Source organism: Ranitomeya variabilis, chromosome 2 (genome assembly GCF_051348905.1).
Source record: "Ranitomeya variabilis isolate aRanVar5 chromosome 2, aRanVar5.hap1, whole genome shotgun sequence".
In the NCBI taxonomy this organism is placed as follows: Eukaryota; Metazoa; Chordata; class Amphibia; order Anura; family Dendrobatidae; genus Ranitomeya; species Ranitomeya variabilis.
Genome location: NC_135233.1, coordinates 129,076,531 through 129,096,854, shown reverse-complemented (window position 1 = coordinate 129,096,854; position 20,324 = coordinate 129,076,531). Strand labels below are relative to the sequence as shown.

The 20,324-nt window shown below is 45.2% G+C and overlaps 1 protein-coding gene across 1 annotated transcript in view; it reads left to right on the top strand.

Annotated features, from left to right (window-relative positions):
• Positions 1 to 20,324, top strand: part of CRIM1 (cysteine rich transmembrane BMP regulator 1) — a 957,989-nt gene that overhangs the window by 442,137 nt on the left and 495,528 nt on the right. The window contains exon 4 of the mRNA XM_077283003.1: positions 11,923 to 12,043. Coding sequence (XP_077139118.1) covers positions 11,923 to 12,043 — 121 coding nt within the window. The remainder of the gene's footprint in view (positions 1 to 11,922; positions 12,044 to 20,324) is intronic.

The following is a 20,324-nucleotide window of genomic DNA, read 5'->3' as shown; positions in this document are numbered from 1 at the left end:
CAGTAAGAGTTTTTGCAGAGTCGAAAGTAAGAAAATAGCGAATTCTAGAAATGTTTTTGAGATGCAGATAAGAAGAGCGAACCAGTGATCGGATGTGGAGGGTGAATGAAAGCTCGGAATCAAGTATGACCCCAAGGCAGCGGGCATGTTGCTTGGAAGTAATGGTGGAACCACACACGGAGATGGCAATGTCAGGCAAAGGTAGGTTAGTAGAGGGAGAGAACACGAGGAGTTCAGTTTTTGACAGGTTTAGTTTCAGATAGAGGAAGGACATGCTCTTGAGACAGCAATAAGACAATCACTGGAGTTTTCTAAAAAGATTGTTTCTGTTCACCAGAGAAAGCCATCTAACTTGAAGGAGTTGGAGCAGTTTTTGCCTTGAGGAATGGGCAAAAATCTCAGCGGCAAGATGTGAAAAGCTCTTAGAGACTTATCCAAAGTGACTTTCAGCTTTAGTTATTGCAAAAGGAGGCTCTACAAAGTGCTGACATTAGGGGGTTAATAGTTATGCACACTGAAGTTTTAAGTTATTTTATCTCATTTGTTATTTGCATCATAATTAGAAGAAAACCAAATGTTAACAGTTGTAGGCATGTTCTTTACATGAATTGATGCAAACCCTCAAAAAAAAAAAGGAAATTCCCTTTTGTAAGGTAGGAAAAACATTTAAAATACCAAGGGCGTTGAACATTTTCACAAATCACTGTATATAAAGAGACCAGATAGAAAAGTTTTGATATATGTGTGGCTCTTTCCTTTATCTCCTCCGAATTGCCACCTTCGAAACTGGTACCCTCCATTTGTGTGCTGCAGACCACTTAACTGACATGATGAGGGCAAAGAGACCTTCATTCATCCAATAAATGGAGGTCCCTAAGAGGTCCCAACACCATTAGACATTTATAGCATAATCTATTGCTGTGCACTAAACATCTGAAACTAGGAATGTTATTAAATAAATTGCAGTACATTGTGAATGTAAAATACGTTGTCAGAATAATAAGCCTAAATTACTTTGTTGAAATCTCCAAACGGACTGAAATGTTGATTAAAATGTAAACAGTGGTCATTCTGTACTAGATAAAGCTGGATAAAGCCAAAAATGGCAGTTGAGGCACTTGCCCCAGATACAGTAAGATAAAAGGGTTGTTGCTCTCTCGGTGACCTGCGCTCCACACCATCCTCTTTCATCTATACTACTGAAAGTCAGTACAGCGAGAGTGTCTTACCAGTTGTATCAAGGAAGACAGAGCAGTTCTTTCAGGAATAACAGAAGTAGGATTAGGAGGAGAGCGCAAAGAGCACCATACGCTCTGATCACCACATCACCCGCTACTATAATAGCTCTGTAGGTGAGCTAAGTATGTGTAATGTGTTTTTATTGAGTATGTATGTGTAGTGTGTGTATATTGACTATGTATGTGTAGAGTATGTATATTATGTATGTGTAGTGTGTATATATTGAGTATTTGTTAGGGGTCGAGTTCCCGCCTCTGCACAGGGGGAATCTCGGTCCATCTCCGCTGCGGTCTCCCATTCTTCTCCTGCCGCAGTGGAGCCAGCTCAGTGGAGACGTCGGTCCCAGCGTCTCGCTCAGTCTGACTCTCTACAAAGAGTTACTGCTGCTTTCCCTGCTTCTGCCATTGAAGTCAGTGCTGGGCAGCGGCGAGCAGACGCTTCTGGGACTAAGTCCTGCTTTTCTCGTTCTGAGCATGCCCAGAGTAAGATCTCTCAGTGGAGATCGAGGGTCACATGATCAGATACTGCAGCTTAGGCCATTGGTCCTTCTGGAAGGTCCTGTAGATGCTCACGCTCTGTGGCAGCCTCTCATTGGTCCTTCTAGGAAGGTCCTGTACGTGCTGCAACTATTTAAGGCTCGCATGGCCGCACGGCCATGTGCTAGTATTGTTCTAAGTTATGTACTTTGCGCCAGTGTGGTCATGTATGATTGTGTTCAGGGACCCGGCTGAAATAAGCCCCTAGAATGCTGGCACCTCCGGCGAGGAGTTTGTGTGTTTGTGTATTCAGGGACCTGGCTGAAATTAGCCCCTAGAACGCTGGCACCTCCGGCTAGGAGTTTTGTGTGTGTGCATGACCACTGACTGCTCTCGTTTGGGTAGTTAGCCTGTGCCACTGTGAAGTCTAACAGGGCGCAGTGCTTTGAGTTCACGGCTACTCTGTGAAGTAACAGAGTTAGCTCATACCGCCATATAGTTCCGCCGTTTGCTAGCAGCAGGTTCTCCTGCACGGTGGACCCCGGGCTGCGAACGCATCTATTATAATAAAATCTCTATATTCATTAGGTGCGTTCCGCTGGCTCTAACATAATACTAGCGCCATGGTCTTGCTAGTAAATGGCGGACATTCAGCAATCTTTGCGGTATATCCAGCAGCTGGAGGGTAGGTTGGCGGCTCTCGAGAGCTCAACCTCAGCTGTGGATGTAACCGCGGTTGCTGTACAGGCTGCTAGCGTGGCTGCAGCAACCTTGTCCACTGCCACCCCTGTTCCGACATTATCTCGCCTCCCGCTACCAGAAAAATTTTCTGGAGATAGCAAATCCTGTAGGGGATTCGTGAGTCAGTGCTCTATTTACCTCCAGCTCCTGGCTGCACGTTTTCCCACAGAGCAGGCTAAGGTGGGATTTATTGTGTCCCTCTTGTCGGACAGGGCGTTGGAATCGGCTACACCGCTGTGAGAGCGTGGCGATCATGTGGTGCAGAGTTCTCCGTTGTTCCTGAGCACTTTGAAACAGGTCTTTTTAGGACCTCGAGTCACCCATGACACGGCGCTCCAACTGCTGGCATTAACTCAGGGTGTGTCCTTGGTCAGCCATTTTGCCGTCCACTTCCGTACATTAGCTTCTGAGCTGGAGTGGTCGGATAAAGCCCTTATCCCCATATTTTGGAGGGGGCTGGCTGATCACGTGAAGGACGCTCTGGCCACTAGGGAGATTCCTGCCACACTGGAGGAATTAATAACTGTCTCTACTCGTATTGACCTCCGTTTTAACGAGCGGAGGTTAGAGCGAGCCAAGTTTAGGCAGAGGTTTCGGCTGGCTCCCACCTTCGCCAAACCTCTGGAATCTCCGGTCTTGGTTCCTGAGTCACATGAGGCCATGGAAGTGTCACAAGCGGGATCTAAGTCCCGGACCGCTTGTGCACTCAAGGTCTGTCATGTCTGCCAGCAGTCAGGACAACTTGCCACCAGATGTCCCCAGCGGTCGAGGAAACGTCAGCGTCTAGTGGTAGTAGGTGGAGGTACACTAGACACGGCGACGTTTGCCTCCAAATTGTCCTTTAAGGGGACAATTATTATAGGCTCATCCTCCCACTCGGTAGAGCTCTGCGTGGATTCTGGGGCAGAGGGCAATTTTATGTCTTTCAGCCATCGCACAACGTCACGCAATACCCCTGGTTATGCTAGCTCAACCAGTAATGGTACGAGTGGTGAATGGGTCGACACTGCCCTCACAGATAACACACCAGACCATCCCTTTTACTCTGTCTATGTCACCATCCCATCAGGAGATTATATCTCTGCTCGTCATTCCTGAGGGAATAGATGAGGTCCTGTTGGGGATACCATGGCTACTGTACCACTCTCCTCATATCGAGTGGTCCTCAGGCAGAATTTTGGGTTGGGGTGAATCTTGTGGGGGTAGGTGTCAGAGGGAGTGTGTTCACGTTGCTACTACAGAGGTACCCGCAGATCTATCCTCTCTCCCCAAGCAATATTGGTCTTATGCGGACGTGTTCTCCAAAAAGGCGGTGGAGACCCTTCCGCCCCATCGCCCCTATGACTGTCCCATTGACCTCTTGCCTGGTGCTGAGCCTCCCCAGGGTCGAGTCTATCCGTTATCTCTCCAGGAGACGGAGGCAATGTCTCAGTACATTCAAGAGAATCTGGCAAGAGGGTTCATCAGGAAGTCAGTGTTACCTGCTGGGGCTGGGTTCTTCTTCGTGCAGAAGAAGAATGGGGAACTGCGTCCATGCATAGATTACAGGGGTCTTAACGCCAACACCGTTAAGAATAAGTATCCTTTGCCCCTGATATCTGAGCTCTTCGATAGGCTTCGGGGAGCAAGGATATTTACTAAATTAGAGCTGCGGGGTGCTTACAACCTGATTCGCATCCGTGAGGGGGACGAATGGAAGACGGCTTTTAACACCAGGGATGGGCACTATGAATATCTGGTGATGCCCTTCGGGCTCTGCAATGCCCCAGCCGGTTCACTTTGTGAACGACATCTTCCGGGATATGCTCTCCACCTCTGTCGTAGTCTATCTGGATGATATTCTCATCTGCTCTCCAGATATTGACTCCCACCGGAGAGATGTTTGCAAAGTCTTCGATCTCCTACGGGCAAACTCCCTCTATGCCATGTTGGAGAAGTGTGTGTTTGAGCAGGAGTCCTTACCTTTCCTTGGCTATATCATCTCCGCCCAGGGATTGGCTATGGATCCTGCCAAACTACAGGCTGTGATGGACTGGCAGGAACGCCATTCTCTTAAAGCGGTGCAGCGCTTTATGGGGTTCATTAATTATTATCGCCAGTTCATTCCGCACTTCTCAACTTTGGTAGCTCCCTTGGTTGCCCTCACCAAGAAGGGAGCAAATCCCAAATTGTGGTCTGAGGAGGTCTCCAAGGCCTTTAACTCCATTAAGTCACACTTCGCTAGCGCTCCCATCCTACATCGCCCCGATGTTGATAAGCCATTTATCATGGAGGTGGATGCCTCATCTGTTGGTGCTGGAGCAGTCCTCTTCCAAAAGGATGCTCAAGGTCGGAAGCATCCTTGCTTCTTCTTTTCTACGACCTTCTCGCCAGCAGAGAGGAATTATTCCATCGGGGGCAGGGAGTTGCTAGCCATGAAGTTGGCTTCCTCGGAGTGGAGACATCTCTTGGAGGGAGCTCGTTTTCCCTTCCAAGTCTTCAAAGATCATAAAAATTTGGTGTACCTGCAGACAGCCCAGCGGTTAAATTCTCGCCAGGCCAGATGGTCCTTGTTCTTCTCCCGGTTCCATTTCACCCTCCATTTTCTTTCTGGGGAGAAGAATATTCGTGCCGACGCTCGCTCCGTTGTGTCATCTGTGGAGGAGGAAGAGGAGCCTCGGCTTATTGTCCCCACTGAGAGCCTGAGAACTATGGCCCCGGTTTCGCTAGAGTCTGTGCCTCCGGGCAAAACTTTTGTACCATCCAGTTTGCGACCGGAGGTTCTCTCTTGGGCACACTCGTCCAGGGTGGGTGGACATTTTGGTTCCAAAAGGACATCTGAGTTACTGGCGAGGACATACTGGTGGCCGCATATGGCTCGTGATGTCGCAGACTATGTTCGGGCGTGTGTCTCTTGCGCCAAGAACAAGTCCCCTCGGCAACGGCCAGCTGGGTTGCTTTACCCTCTGCCTGTGGCAGACAAGCCCTGGGAGATGGTCGGGATGGACTTTGTGGTGGGCTTACCCAAGTCTCATAACTGCACCATTATCTGGGTGATCACCGACCATTTTTCCAAAATGGTTCATTTAGTGCCTCTTCCACGGCTACCTTCTGCACGGGCTCTGGCAGCCTTGTTCATCAAGCATATCTTTCGCTTACACGGTATGCCGGACAAGATTGTCAGTGATCGGGGTCCCCAGTTTGCGTCTCGATTCTGGAGGGAGCTTTGTCGTCTACTCAGTATTGAGTTAAATCTCTCCTCGGCTTATCATCCCGAGACGAATGGGTTGGTTGAGATGGCCAATCAGACTCTGGTCACTTATTTACCACATTTTGTTTCTGCCAGGCAGGATGACTGGGCATCCTTGTTACCGTGGGCTGAGTTTGCTCTTAACAACGCTGTAGCCGACTCCACCGGTCAGACTCCTTTCCTCCTTAATTACGGCCAACATCCGCGGGTTCCTGTGCCCATGCCCGTGTCCTCTGCTGATTCCAGGGTGGCAGACTGGGCAGTGGAGGCACAAGACATTTGGGACCGCACTCAGGATGCTATCCGGGCCTCCAAGGAGAGAATGAGGTCCTCCGCCGATGCACATCGGCGCCCTGCCCCGACCTTTGCTCCTGGCGACTTAGCGTGGCTCTCCGCTCGTAACATCAGGCTGCGTGTTGAGTCCACTAAGTTTGCACCTCGCTACTTGGGTCCCTTCAAGGTCCTCGAACAGGTTAATCCTGTGGTCTACCGTCTAGCCCTTCCTCCACGCCTAGGTATCACCGACACCTTTCATGTGTCCCTCCTTAAGCCCGTATACATGTCCCGGTTTTCTGAGTCATCTGCCGGGACATCGGGTTCGTCTACGGACGATTACGAGGTGAACACTATTTTGGGGTGCAAGGTGGTTCGTGGCAAAAAATTTTATTTGGTGGACTGGAAGGGTTACGGTCCTGAGGATAGGTCCTGGGAGCCTGTTGAGCACATTCGGGCTCCGCAGCTCATTGCTGCCTTCGAACGTAGCGAGGTCCAAGGAGGGGGGGCCCTAGGAGGGGGGGTAATGTTAGGGGTCGAGTTCCCGCCTCTGCACAGGGGGAATCTCGGTCCATCTCCGCTGCGGTCTCCCATTTTTCTCCTGCCGCAGTGGAGCCTGCTCAGCGGAGACGTCGGTCCCAGCGTCTCGCTCAGTCTGACTCTCTACAAAGAGTTACTGCTGCTTTCCCTGCTTCTGCCATTGAAGTCAGCGCTGGGCAGCGGCGAGCAGACGCTTCTGGGACTAAGTCCTGCTTTTCTTGTTCTGAGCATGCCCAGAGTAAGATCTCTCAGTGGAGATCGAGGGTCACATGATCAGATACTACAGCTTAGGCCATTGGTCCTTCTGGAAGGTCCTGTAGGTGCTCACGCTCTGTGGCAGCCTGTCATTGAAGGTCCTTTACATGCTGCAACTATTTAAGGCCCGCATGGCCGCACGGCCATGTGCTAGTATTGTTCTAAGTTATGTACTTTGCGCCAGTGTGGTCATGTATGATTGTGTTCAGGGACCCGGCTGAAATAAGCCCCTAGAATGCTGGCACCTCCGGCGAGGAGTTTGTGTGTTTGTGTATTCAGGGACCTGGCTGAAATTAGCCCCTAGAACGCTGGCACAGTAGCGTAGCTACTGGGGGGGCAGAGGGGGCCATCGCCCCGGGCCCTGTCACATGAAGGGGCCCACTGGGAGCCAGGGCCACTTCTGTGACGAGGCAGAACACCGCATAGGAGCAGAGCAGTATAATGTCTGCTCCCCTCTGACAGAGACTCTGTACGCTGCTAGCACAGTGGCGGCTGCAGTCTCCCCCCTGCAGTGAATGGTTTCGCCCCTCCGACCTGATGATGAAGCTTTTCCTGGCTGCAGTTTTCTTCACTCTGTGCACGCTGGGATTGGCTCAGGCACGCTGGGTCCTAGTGCCCACAGCTTGCATTTCACCTAGACACTTCCTGGTCCTGCCTGCAGTGCAAACGTTATCAGTAAGTGGGGATGGAACATTTTAGGTTTATTAAATTCAGGTATGTCACTGTGAGACCGTTGGGGTATTGTGGGGGCTGAAAGTGAGTGAGGGGGGACAGGGTACTGGGGGGTAAATGTGAGACCACGTGGGGGTTGTGAGGGCAGAAGGTGGGTGAGGTGGGACAGGGCACTGAGGGGTGGATGTGAGATGATGGGGGTATTGGGGCTGAAGTGGGGGAGGGGAGACAGGTCACTGGGGGCTGAATATTATAATGTTTTGTTCTGATATTATATGTGCTCCATCATGAAATATCTGCTGTCTGGGGAGGCTGGAGAAGGGGGGGGGGGGGGGGGGTAGGGGGCTTTTGATACGTACCACCTGGGTCTTTTATGAGTATTAGTATAAGGAGCCGCATACAGTAACCAAGAGCTGCATCACATTTACAGCACCACTCCAGCATTATTTTTTATTTCATTGCTGGAGCGGTGCTGAAAATCCATGTCCCCTGCCCCCTGTCTGATACTCACCTTCTGGCATTTTCATCTGTTTTAGTCTCCGCTCGGCTCCGTCTCCTGCAGTTTGTGACCTGTCCGAGGCTCCAGTGTATCATGCAGCAGCGCAGAGGTCACTAATCAGTGTGAGTCTATGGGAGCCTTGTTCTGGCCTCTTTCTCACTCTCAGGCCATGTGCACACGGTGCGGATTAGCCGCTGCGGATTCGCAGCAGTTTTCCATCTGGTTTGCAGTGCCATGTAAACCTATGGAAAACCAAATCCGCAGTGCCCATGGTGCGGAAAATACTGCGCGGAAACGCTGCGTTGTATTTTCCGCAGCATGTCAATTCTTTTTGAGGATTCCGCAGCGTTTTACACCTGCTCCTGTATAGGAATCCGCAGGTGAAATCTGCACAAAAAACACAGGAAATCCGCGGTAAATCCGCACACGAATCCACAACAAGTGCACATAGCCTCATAGTCTTACATTGAGCGCTTGTGACATAGCTTCTAACTTCTGGCCAGTCAGAAGCTGCGCTCACAAGTTTGAGCTGTGGGACTGCAGCAGTGCCACAAAATAGTGATTACGCCGGAGAATGAGTAAATGACCGGGGCATCCAAATCATGACAGGGAGCTGTGAGTCCATCATACTGTGTATACGTGAGCTGCGGGTCAATCATACTATGTATACGTGAGCTACGGGCCAATCATACTATGTATACGGGAGCTACGCGCCAATCATACTATGTATACGGGAGCTGTAAGTCCATCATACTGTGTATACGGGAGCTGCGGGTCCATCAGACAGTGTATACGGGAGCTGTAAGTCCATCATACTGTTTGTACGGGAGCTGCAGGCCCATCAGACAGTGTATAAGGGAGCTGCAGGCCCATCATACTGTGTATAAGGGAGCTGCAGGCCCATCAGACAGTGTATAAGGGAGCTGCTGGCCCATCACACTGTGTATAAGGGAGCTGCGGGCCAATCATACTGTGTATAAGGAAGCTGTGGGCCAATCATACTGTGTATAAGGGAGCTGCAAGCCCATCATACTGTGTATAAGGGAGCTGCAAGCCCATCATACTGTGTATAGGGAACTGTGAAGGCATATTGTGCATATGGGAGCTGTTGGCCCATTACACTGTATATAGGGGAGCTCTGGGAGGCATTATACTTTCTATAGTGGAGTTCTGTCAGCATTATACTGTGTATAGGGGAGCATTGGGCTCATACTCTGTAGAGGGGAGCAGTGGGAACATCATACTGTGTAAAGAGGAGCAGTGAGAACATCATACTGTGTATAGGGGAGCTGTGGGGGCCTTAGACTGTGTATAGGGAAGTTTTAAGCTCACCATACTGTGTATAATGGAGCAGTACATGGGGGGAACTTAGGGCACATTATTAAATGTTAAGTGGGCACTTAAGCATCGTTGTTATAGGGGCACTCAGAGTATTGTGACGATCAAAGTTGCATATGGTCACAATATGGCAGTAAAGTCAACGTTCGTTTTTGTATATAGATTTATTTTCAATAACAGTGCGGTCATATTCTGAGGTTCCCCTATATTCACAATTAGAGTGCGCAACTGTAGCTGTAATCAGGGTTAGCTGGTTAGGGGCCCACTCAGATGTTTCGCCCCCCCTAAGTTGACACCCTAGCTACGCCTCTGCGCTGGCACCTCCGGCTAGGTGTTTTGTGTGCGTGCATGACCACTGACTGCTCTCGTTTGGGTAGTTAGCCTGTGCCACTGTGAAGTCTAACAGGGCGCAGTGCTTTGAGTTCACGGCTACTCTGTGAAGTAACAGAGTTAGCTCATACCGCCATATAGTTCCGCCGTTTGCTAGCAGCAGGTTCGCCTGCACGGTGGACCCTGGGCTGCGAACGCATCTATTATAATAAAATCTCTATATTCATTTGGTGCGTTCCGCTAGCCCTAACAGTATGTATGTGTACTCTGTGTGTATATAGAATATGTTTGTCTAGTGTGCATATATTGAGTATGTATGTGCAGTATGCATATATTGGGTATGAATGTGTAGTGTGTGTATATAGACTAAGTATGTTAAGTGCGTATATTGAGTATTTATGTGTAGTGTGTGTATATTGAGTATGTATGTGTAGAGTATGTATATTATGTATGTGTAGTGTGTATATATTGAGTATGTATGTGTACTGTGTGTGTATATAGAATATGTTTGTCTAGTGTCCATATATTGAGTATGTATGTGCAGTATGCATATATTGGGTATGAATGTGTAGTGTGTGTATATTGACTAAGTATGTTTAGTGCGTATATTGAGTATTTATGGGTTGGGTGTGTATATTAAGTATGTATGTTTAGTGTGCCCATATTGAGTATGCATGTGTAGTGTGTAGATATTGAGTATGTGTAGAGTTTGTATATTGAGTATTTATGTGTAGGGGGTGTATACTGAGTATGTATGGTGTGCATATATTGAGTATGTATATGTAGTTTGTGTGTATATATTGAGTATGTATGTGTAGCATGCATATATTCAGTATATATGTGTAGTGTGTGTATATTGATTTTATGTAGTGTGTGTATCTTGAGTGTGTATGTGTAAAAAAAATAAATAAAGTGGAGCCCCAATAAGAAACAGAACAACCAAAAAGAGAAGAAGCCCCTACAATCTAACTTTTAGACCGGGGTCACACTTGCGAGTGCAATGGGAGAAACTCGCGTGAGTCTCTCACATCAATACCCGGCACTGCCGCCAGTGGTTTGGTCCGGATCGTTTAGCTGCATAGAAATACATGGAGCCGCACACTCCGGTCCCGAGTGCTGGGTATTGATGCGAGAGACTCACACGAGTTTCTCGCATTGCACTCGCAAATGTGACCCCGGCCTTAAGAATAAAATATAAAACTCTCAGAAACACTCTTAAAAAATTATAGAGGCGTGTCTGCACAAATACAGTAAAAATCAAGGTAGAATAAAAGGGGACTATAAATCCCTAGTAATGCCTTACCATATCCCTACCTATCAGCGGATGTTGGCATCCTATTGTTTGTGATAAGGCGCCCCCCGCTCAACTTCGGATCTCGATAGAGACCCTGATACACACCTAATCTAAAATGCAGCACAGGTAGTGAAAAATAAATCCTGGATGTATACCCGATATCTAAGCACTCTAGACAGTAGAAGAATGTGTGTCTCCAATATGGCTACCTTAAGGAAGTTGCTAAAAGTAAATAGCTACAGAATTTAAAAAAAATGCTAAGTTTTGTCTGTCTAAACCTAAAATGACATATTTAGGACATTCCCATGAATTAGTAGAATATTCCTGTAAGGAGGCAATGGCCTGTTAACACATAAACCCTCCACAACTCTTCCACCCGCAGCTGCTGAGTCCCGAGATAGAGACTGGTTGTCCTCATATTGCTTTTGTACTAGGAAGTTCTCAGACTTTGCAGTTTTCTTTCAGCATAGAACATAAGCATCATTTCCCATCCGCAGTGTATACTTATCTCAGCTATGTTCACTGAAGCTTAGCTTACATGATGCGAGTAGAAATAAAGAAATCTTGGAAACGACGGCATTATTGTCTGTAACCATTTATTTTCTTTATTTAAATGCTATGATGGCTTCAGCAAATATTTTTTTCACTCTTATGTTGAAAAGTTCCACAGTTATCCAATATTCCATCTGTCACAGTCTTTGTCTCAATTTGTTTCTTGATTTTCGTGCTGTCATCCAATAAGAAACTTGTCGTGGTCATGTGATGATCCCACAGCCAATCACGGTAGAAAGCTCTGTAACACGCTGTGCAGCTCTCAGCTGAAAAGAAACGATGAACTTTCCTACTGAATGACTGCAAGCACAGAACCTGAGAAATTAATATTTGCTGCAGAAAGTGTGGAAATTGTATATCCAATCATTACACAATGAATGACCTTTATTTGCTTGAATGATTGCTCCCCTTTAAATTGCATCTGATGCTTACGTGACGATGCCTGATGCTCCTGCTAACAGTAGCCATGTTTGTTCTCTTCAAGTGTTCAGTGTGGATTGCAGCACGGTGGAATGTCCTCCGGTCCAGCAGGTTGTGTGTCCGTCAGACAGCTACTCAACGCAAGTCCGACTGACGGCCGACGGATGCTGCACTCTGCCCACAAGGTTTGTCCTTAAAGTCGTCTTTACGAAGGTTTCTGCTATTCTTTTACATTTGTAGCGGAGAATGAGAAAAACATATTCTAGAAGCTTTATTGTCAGTTTATATAAAGAAAAAGACCTTCAAATATAATTCACTGTGTTCAGTTAAATTATTGGAATTCTAACAGTGTTTGTTGCTTACAGTTGTGAAAAGTCAGCTCGAAATTACTGTATTTGACACAACTTTGTGAAAATCATGGCAAAAATACATTTAGAAGTTGAAATCCTGCTCTGAATTATTATTACGAAAGATGCAATTTGTTACAGCATATCCATTCCACAATCCTCTGAGAGCTAGACATTGTAGCGTCTGTTCACATGTCTAATTGTTATTCATTTGTAACAGTTCCAGTACTAAAAGGAAATCTGAGAGCAGGCTTGTGCTATGTAATCTGAGGACAGCATGAGGTAGGGGCTAAGACACCGATTTCAGGGATGTGTCACTTATTAGGCTGTGTGCTGTTGTTCCCATACAATGAATGTTTTATCACCAGGAGATTATCACTGCCATACTATCTTGCTTGTGCCAAGTGGTCCAACAACACCCCTCCTCTGATCTGTGAATAGACAGGGTACACAAAAAGCTGTGGTGTGGGCGGGGTTAGCTTTCTGAGCACTGCTACATGCTGCATCTAAAAACACTCATTATATCACAACTGCTGCACCCAGTAAACTAAGTGACACATCTCTGTAATCAGGGTGTCTTTCCCTACATTTTTCTGTTCCCAGATGAAATAATAAAAACCTGCTGACAGATTCCCTAAAAAAAAAACAGAACCTTTCCAAATGGAGCAAAACGGGATGCACTTGTTAGTTTTTGTTTTGTAATCATTTTTAATTTGTTTGTGGCAGGTCCATTTTTACTGGAGATTTCTGTGAACACCTCTAGTGTTTGGGGCATATGCAGTGCGTTAAAAATGGACACCTTTAATGGAAGACTTAACAGATGACCCTCTATTATGAGCCTTTTCTCATAAACAGATATTGTTGCTATCTTTTTCTTTTAGAGCAAAGTATTGCAGTGCGCAGGCGCCGGGCCTCTCTGACCTTTCCTGCGCACTGCAGAACTTTGCTCTGCCCTCAACAGGACAGATAAGTACTCCTGCGCCAGAGCGCCAATGCTGGGGAGCCATGAAGAAGCAGGAAGGCGGCGATCATAAGAAGATGGGAGGCGCCAGACCCGGACCTGCAACACCCACCGGACCTGCAACACCCACCGGACCGGACCACCCACCGGGTGAGTATAATAAAACTTATATTTCTTACCTTTCGGGTCGGACCGGGGGCTTATCTCTAGCATTATAGAATGCTGTAGATAAGCCCTGAAAGGCGGTGGCCGCATCTTATAAACTGCTGACAAGTTCCCTTTCATTTTAATTATGGGCACTATAGTCTATAGTGCACTGGAAAATACAGCAGAACAGAAGTGAAGCCAGTATACAAAGGTGACTGAAAGAGACTTCCAGATGTATTACTGGGCCGGGGAGGGGTTAATAAATAAGGAGTGAGGGTTTACCTTCTTTCTTATAATTTAAGCACCCCTTTAGGACTTGTCCTGCTTCCATGTAAGTCTCCTCATCTGTCTGTTTACCTTTATCGTCTACGTCTTTGGAGATAAATAGCTAAAACTTTTAAAGCAATATGTATAGAGATAATACAAAAATTGCAGAACATCCATAAAAAGCTTTTGAAACGAGTCAGGTAGAAAGTAAGAAATAAAATAAACTTTCTAAATAACATTTTTTTTTTTTGTTTCCCAGCAATTTTCCTTCTTAATGGAAAGAGCGCTGGCAAAAATCCAGGCGCAATAATGGTCACGGAGCAGTGTGCCAGAATAGTAAGAGCGGGTTTTACATGTTATTAACGGCTAAATCCTGATGAATAAGGGCAGGGTTGGCATGGGGGCTAATAAGTAGGTAAATCGCCACTGCTCCTCAAACGTGCAAGCTTGAATTTGCGATCGCAGGGGAGGGGGGAAAAAAACATTTCCGCTTCACGCAACCCAGGCAAAAAAATGAGTAACGGGAACAGTCAAGAAACAAATTAGGGATAATTCATTGGCATTGTGTTTTCTGTTTGACAGTGAAAGGAAACTGCTTGTAGCTCACATGTAATCCAAAATAATCAAGTCGAGAGATTTTGCAACACATTAATCATCTCGGAGACAGATTTATAACCTGGCTGTTAATAGCCTAATTTCATAACATGCTGAAACAGAAGCTCCAGGGAGAGTTTAAGATACGACTGGTCGGTAAATCTAAAGCCTGATGGTTAGGAAGAAGAGAACAGGGATTCTGTAGGGAGGAAGGAGGAGGACAGGGAAGGGATACACATAAACTGCAGCAATTAGAGCACAGCCCCACTTAGTAATGTATATTGGATTTGCAGTAAAGAAAAAGACATGTAATTTCATGTCCTGATGTTTTTACGGTCTCTTCATAGTTCAGTAGATATGTTTAATAACTTTTCAACTTTAGCCCAACAGGATAGAAGTGCAGCGTACTATAACTCAGAGGCCGTGCGGATGGCAGTTTTTTCATGGTGTCCTCATAGGTAGTAAGTCAGGACACAATAAAAGTATATCTCTTTTTCTACAAGGCACAGGGTTTAGCATTTAGGGGAAGCACCAGAGTAAATAGGGCTAAAGGCCCCTTTTTTACGTTAGGAGGTCCATGGCAGGTGACAAGCCCAATTTCAGATTGCACATCGGACCCTGGGAATGTCAAGTTGTCCCCACAAGAGATACTTTTTACATTTGCTTCTCCTGTTAAAAAGGGGGACACCAATTCCATAATATGGACTTCATTAATATTAAATTTCACCAGGGTTTCCAAGACCGCTACTATTAATTGCTTTATTATTGCAGCGCATCAGTCTTTATCTAAGTCTTTCTACTTCATCTGCACCTCCTAAGTCGCCAGAGCTGCTGTCCTCTGGGCTTGATTGATGAGGATGATGCGCCATATGTCATACACAGACCACTGCGAAACTTGCCCCTGCGCAATGTAAGAACAGGCCTGCGCTGGCACTCTTTGCTTTTTCCTAAGGGCAGAACATAGTTCTGTAATGCGCCAGCACTTATTGAGGGGTGAAGTTAGCGCCCGAATATCCACTCCATAGGATTTTGCTCTGCCTGTATGCCAGAAGTCTAAAAGATATTTTGGGGCATTTGCAGAGGTAATCGGGGGCATGGATACAGGTCAATGGACTACTGTAAAGGTGCAGTTAAAAGTGATGGCTTAATTTACATTGGAAAACCTGGTGACAGGATCCCTTTAAGGGTGGGGAGTCATTTACACATTATGGGGTCGTAACAGTCGCTTCCTCAGAATGAAGAAATGCCAATATGCAAAAAAACAGGATGACAAATGTATAGATACATAAAAGGAGGACCAAAAGGCTTTTCTGAAAGTCATATGTTCAAAGGAAGGAGCGGGGTTATGTTACTGAGCAAAGAGAACAAACAAAGGGACATGTATGATATTAATTACAAAGATGAATACACTTAGAAGGTAAAACACTGCACATACGGTGGGCGCTGTAGGTGTAAATTATCATGTAGAGCGTTCCACTTTCTATAAGGTTCAGGGGTCCTGAGAGAAGTGATTAGTAGAAGAGTTGTATGAGGGCACCACCAAATTCCGGTAATTGGGATCTGCCCGGCACATACGCAAAAGACAAAAGGTAGGATGAGAAAAAAGAAGTATGCAAGTTCTATGTGATCACCATATAAATGTAATTTTTATATAAATAGTTACGTTTGTATGGTGATCCCAAAGCATTTGCATATTTTTTTTCTCATCCTACCTGATACAGTGATAACTACTGTTTATATTAGACAGATACCTAGTATTGTATAGTAAGTATATAGTAATGAAAATGGTTTGTACCAAATGAGTAAATTGAAAAAAAAAATGCATGTTATGAAATATTATATTGTAAAAGGAGCGGAGCAATAACGTCCATCATGGACTTGTTGGATGGGGTTGCAAAAGGGAAGAAATAAAAAACAACTAGCTACTAACGGAGAGAAGAATGGTTACAAAATATCACTATTGGTAACATGAATAAATGATAAATCGAGCAGAACAGTAACTCCCATCATGGACCTGGTTGATTTATTATTTATTGACAGGAGTCATTGTTCCGCTTGATTTATTATCTATTTATGTTACCAATAGGGATCTTTTGTAACCATTCTTCTACACTGAAGTTGCTTGTTGTTTTTTGCTTCCCTATTACTACATCCAACAGGTCCATGATGGGTGTTGTGGCTCCACTCCATTTATCTATCATATCATAATAAGCTTTTATTTTTAAAATTACTCATTTGGTGCAATCCATATTTATAACTTATGCATCTGTTCAATATCAATAACCCCCAAATTATTGTAATAATCACTTGTAGCAGGACCCTGATCGTAACAGAAAGTACAGTGTTCTAAATCATAATGTAAATTCACAGCCCTCACCATATGTGCAGTGTGTTTTTACCTTTATATACTGTATATTCATCTTTTTAAGTAAATCATACTTTTGTATTTGTTAACATAAACCTTTGTCTCCTTTTTATGTATTTATGCATGAACCAACCTGTGTTACTGTATCAAAAACCTAAAGAGATGAACCAGAATATAACTTGGTGTGCATGCAGCGTGTAGGCGCATGTACACACTGGTCATAAAACAGACAGAACCTAAAGTAACAACAAAATGAGCAAATACCCCGCAGTAAGTACCTGTTAGGGTTGGCGGAATGCACCGATATATATATGTGTATATATGTGTATATGTATATATATATATATATATATATATATATATATATATATATATATATATATATATATATATATATATATATATATATATATATATATATGTATAAATAGGTGTGTTCGCTACCCGGGGTCCACTGTGCAGGAGAGGAACCTGCTGCTAGCAAATGGCGGCGCTATATGGCGGTATAAGCGAACTCTGTTAACTCCACAGATTCGCTAGAAACAAGATACTGTGCCTTGTTAGCATCACAGGGGAACACAGATAACTGCTGAGCTGATGGGAGTCAGTGGTCACGCACCAGAAAGCACACAAACACTCCTCACCGGAGGTGCCGATATTCTAGGGGCTGATTTCAGCCGAGTCCCTGAATACATACATACAGGTGCAACCACAAATAACAAGCTCATGACATGAGGTGATACTAGTGCATGGCTGTGCGGCGATGCAAACTTTTTATAGCTGCAGCAACTTCAGGACCTTCCTAGGGAACCAATGGGAGCTGCAGCAGTACTTGAGCATGTGACCCCTGACCTCCAATGAGAGGTCTTACCTTGGGCATGCTCAGTGTGTGCAAAACATGACTGTCCCAGAAAAGCCTGCTCGCCGCTGACCAGTGCAGGCTACAACAGCAGAGCCTGGAGAGGCAGCAGTAACCCTTTGCACAGTATCAGACTGAGTGAGGCGCTGGGACCGACGTCTCCGCTGAGTAGGCTCCACTGCAAAATAACAAAGGGTACTTAGTACATAATTTGGTTAAAAAAATATAAAAGCCATCACATCAAGGTGACCCTATTCGGAATGGGCCTAACCTCTAGTATTAAAACCTTATCATAAGTCAAATGACATAAATGTGAACTGTTTACTGGTGGGGAGAAAGGGACTGTTTTGGCCTCTTTAAATGCGTAGGTGACTCAACATCCTTACAGAAGTGCCCTAACTTCTTTAGTTATTGGGATTACAGGCGTTCCAGTGGTCAGACTTCTATGATCATGAAGTTAAATCATATCCTATTTAAAACCAAGTCAAAAGGGGACAAAGGGACCACGACAGGATCGGAGGTATTCTTTATCCTGGGCATTTAGACGTAATGACGACTGTATAATACAAACTAATGATGCTGCGCTTCTGTACCGGCTCCATCACTATGGTGCACAATTACTTTATTAACCCCTTCCCGACATGTGACGGAATAGTACGTCACATGTCGGGACCCCCGCTTTGATGTGCGCTCCGGCGGTGAGCGCACATCAAAGTCGCGACATGTCAGCTGTTTTTTACAGCTGACATGTGCGCGCAATAGCGGCGGGTGAAATCGCGATCACCCGCCGCTATTAACTAGTTAAATGCCGCTGTCAAACGCAGACAGCGGCATTTAACTACCGCATCCGGCCGTGCGGCCGGATATGAGCGCATCGCCGACCCCCGTCACATGATCGGGGGTCGGCGATGCTCCTCCATTGTAACCATAGAGGTCCTTGAGACCTCTATGGTTACTGATTGCCGGTGGCTGTGAGCGCCCCCCTGTGGTCGGCGCTCACAGCACACCTGCATTTTAGCTACATAACAGCGATCTGATGATCGCTGTTATGTAGCAGAGCCGATCGGGCTGTGCCTGCTTCTAGCCTCCCATGGAGGCTATAGAAGCATGGCAAAAGTAAAAAAAAAAAAGTTTTTAAAAATGTGAAAAAAATAAAAAAAACATAAAAGTTTAAATCACCCCCCTTTCGCCCCAATCAAAATAAATCAATAAAAAAAACCCCCAACCTACACATATTTGGTATCGCCGCGTTCAGAATCGCCCGATCTATCAATAAAAAAAAAGCATTAACCTGATCGCTAAATGGCGTAATGAGAAAAAAATTCGAAACGCCAGATTTACGTTTTTTTGGTCGCCACGACATTGCATTAAAATGCAATAACTGGCGATCAAAAGAACGTATCTACACCAAAATGCTATCATTAAAAACGCCAGCTCGGCACGCAAAAAATAAGCCCTCACCTGACCCCAGATCACGAAAAATGGAGACGCTACGAGTATCGGAAAATGGCGCAATTTTGTTTTGTTTTGTTTTTTGCAAAGTTTGGAATTTTTTTTCACCACTTAGGTGAAAAATAACCTAGTCATGTTAGGTGTCTATGAACTCGTAGTGACCTGGAGAATCATAATGGCAGGTCAGTTTTAGCATTTAGTGAACCTAGCAAAATAGGCAAGCAAAAAACAAGTGTGGGATTGCACTTTTTTTGCAATTTCACTGCACTTGGAATTTTTTTCCCGTTTTCTAGTACACGACATGCTAAAACCAATGATGTCGTTCAAAAGTACAACTCGTCCCGCAAAAAATAAGCCCTCACATGGCCAAATTGACGGAAAAATAAAAAAGTTATGGCTCTGGGAAGGAGGGGAGCGAAAAACGAAAACGGAAAAACAGAAAAAGCTCCGGGGGTGAAGGGGTTAAGCACAAACTGTATGGTCGTTGGGCAGGAAGGGTGAAGGTTCTGTACTGCATTATGTCATTACACAAGAAGAAGACCTAAAGCTCATCCAGGAAGCATCCAGTGTTCACGTCTCCTTTGCTTGTAGTGTTATCCTCACTTTCTTATCGCCTCCATGGTTAAGAGGAACAAATATTTGCTGCTAAAACGTGTTGTGTCGTACCGTGAAACTGAGAGAAACAATGCTAAACAAGAGAGGATGAAAAGCCATCCTGCTTGATAACAGCCCTATCCTCCTCCCACAATAATTTATAGCTTTTTTATATTTTTCCCAAAGAAATACCTTGCAACATATTGGATCCCATATGTGACATGCACAGCCCTATTACTGTCGCTGGCAGCTTCAGTTATTTAGGGGACAGTATAGGAGGACACATTGCTGTACATGCTGGTCCATCTTTCTGCAAAGGTTTAAATGAAAGTGTGGTCTATGGAACATATATCTTGTCTAGCACCTGTCCAGTCACCAGAAAATGAATTGACATTCATCATTTGGAATAGATGGTAGCAACCATGCGTTTTAACGGGTTGGAGTCACGGAAAGACGGCAATGCTTTTCCACTCCAAGTTTAATATTATACATTTTTCACTGTGACGAAAATCTTCCGATCGTCGGTAAACACACCACCATCCATTCCTTTCCTTCACCGGGCTAAGGTAAACAGAATGGCTTCTCTTTCATAGGATTTGCAGACAGATGCTCATATCTTTAGAATTTGCACAGATGTGTAATGTACAGTATTGTACACAGGTTTGTAGGAAACTGTCGTGCAGTCTTCACACCGCTCCAAGATCGATTATGGAGATTAAAATTTCTCAAAATTAGGAGATTTTTATTCAAGAAACATGTTGATCTGTGTAATCTTATAAAACATAGGTCTGTCAAATAAAACACACAAAACTCTAAGCTTTAATTGCTAGGTTATTAATAGCAATTGGGTAAATGGTTCCGTGTATTGCTGTATATATAC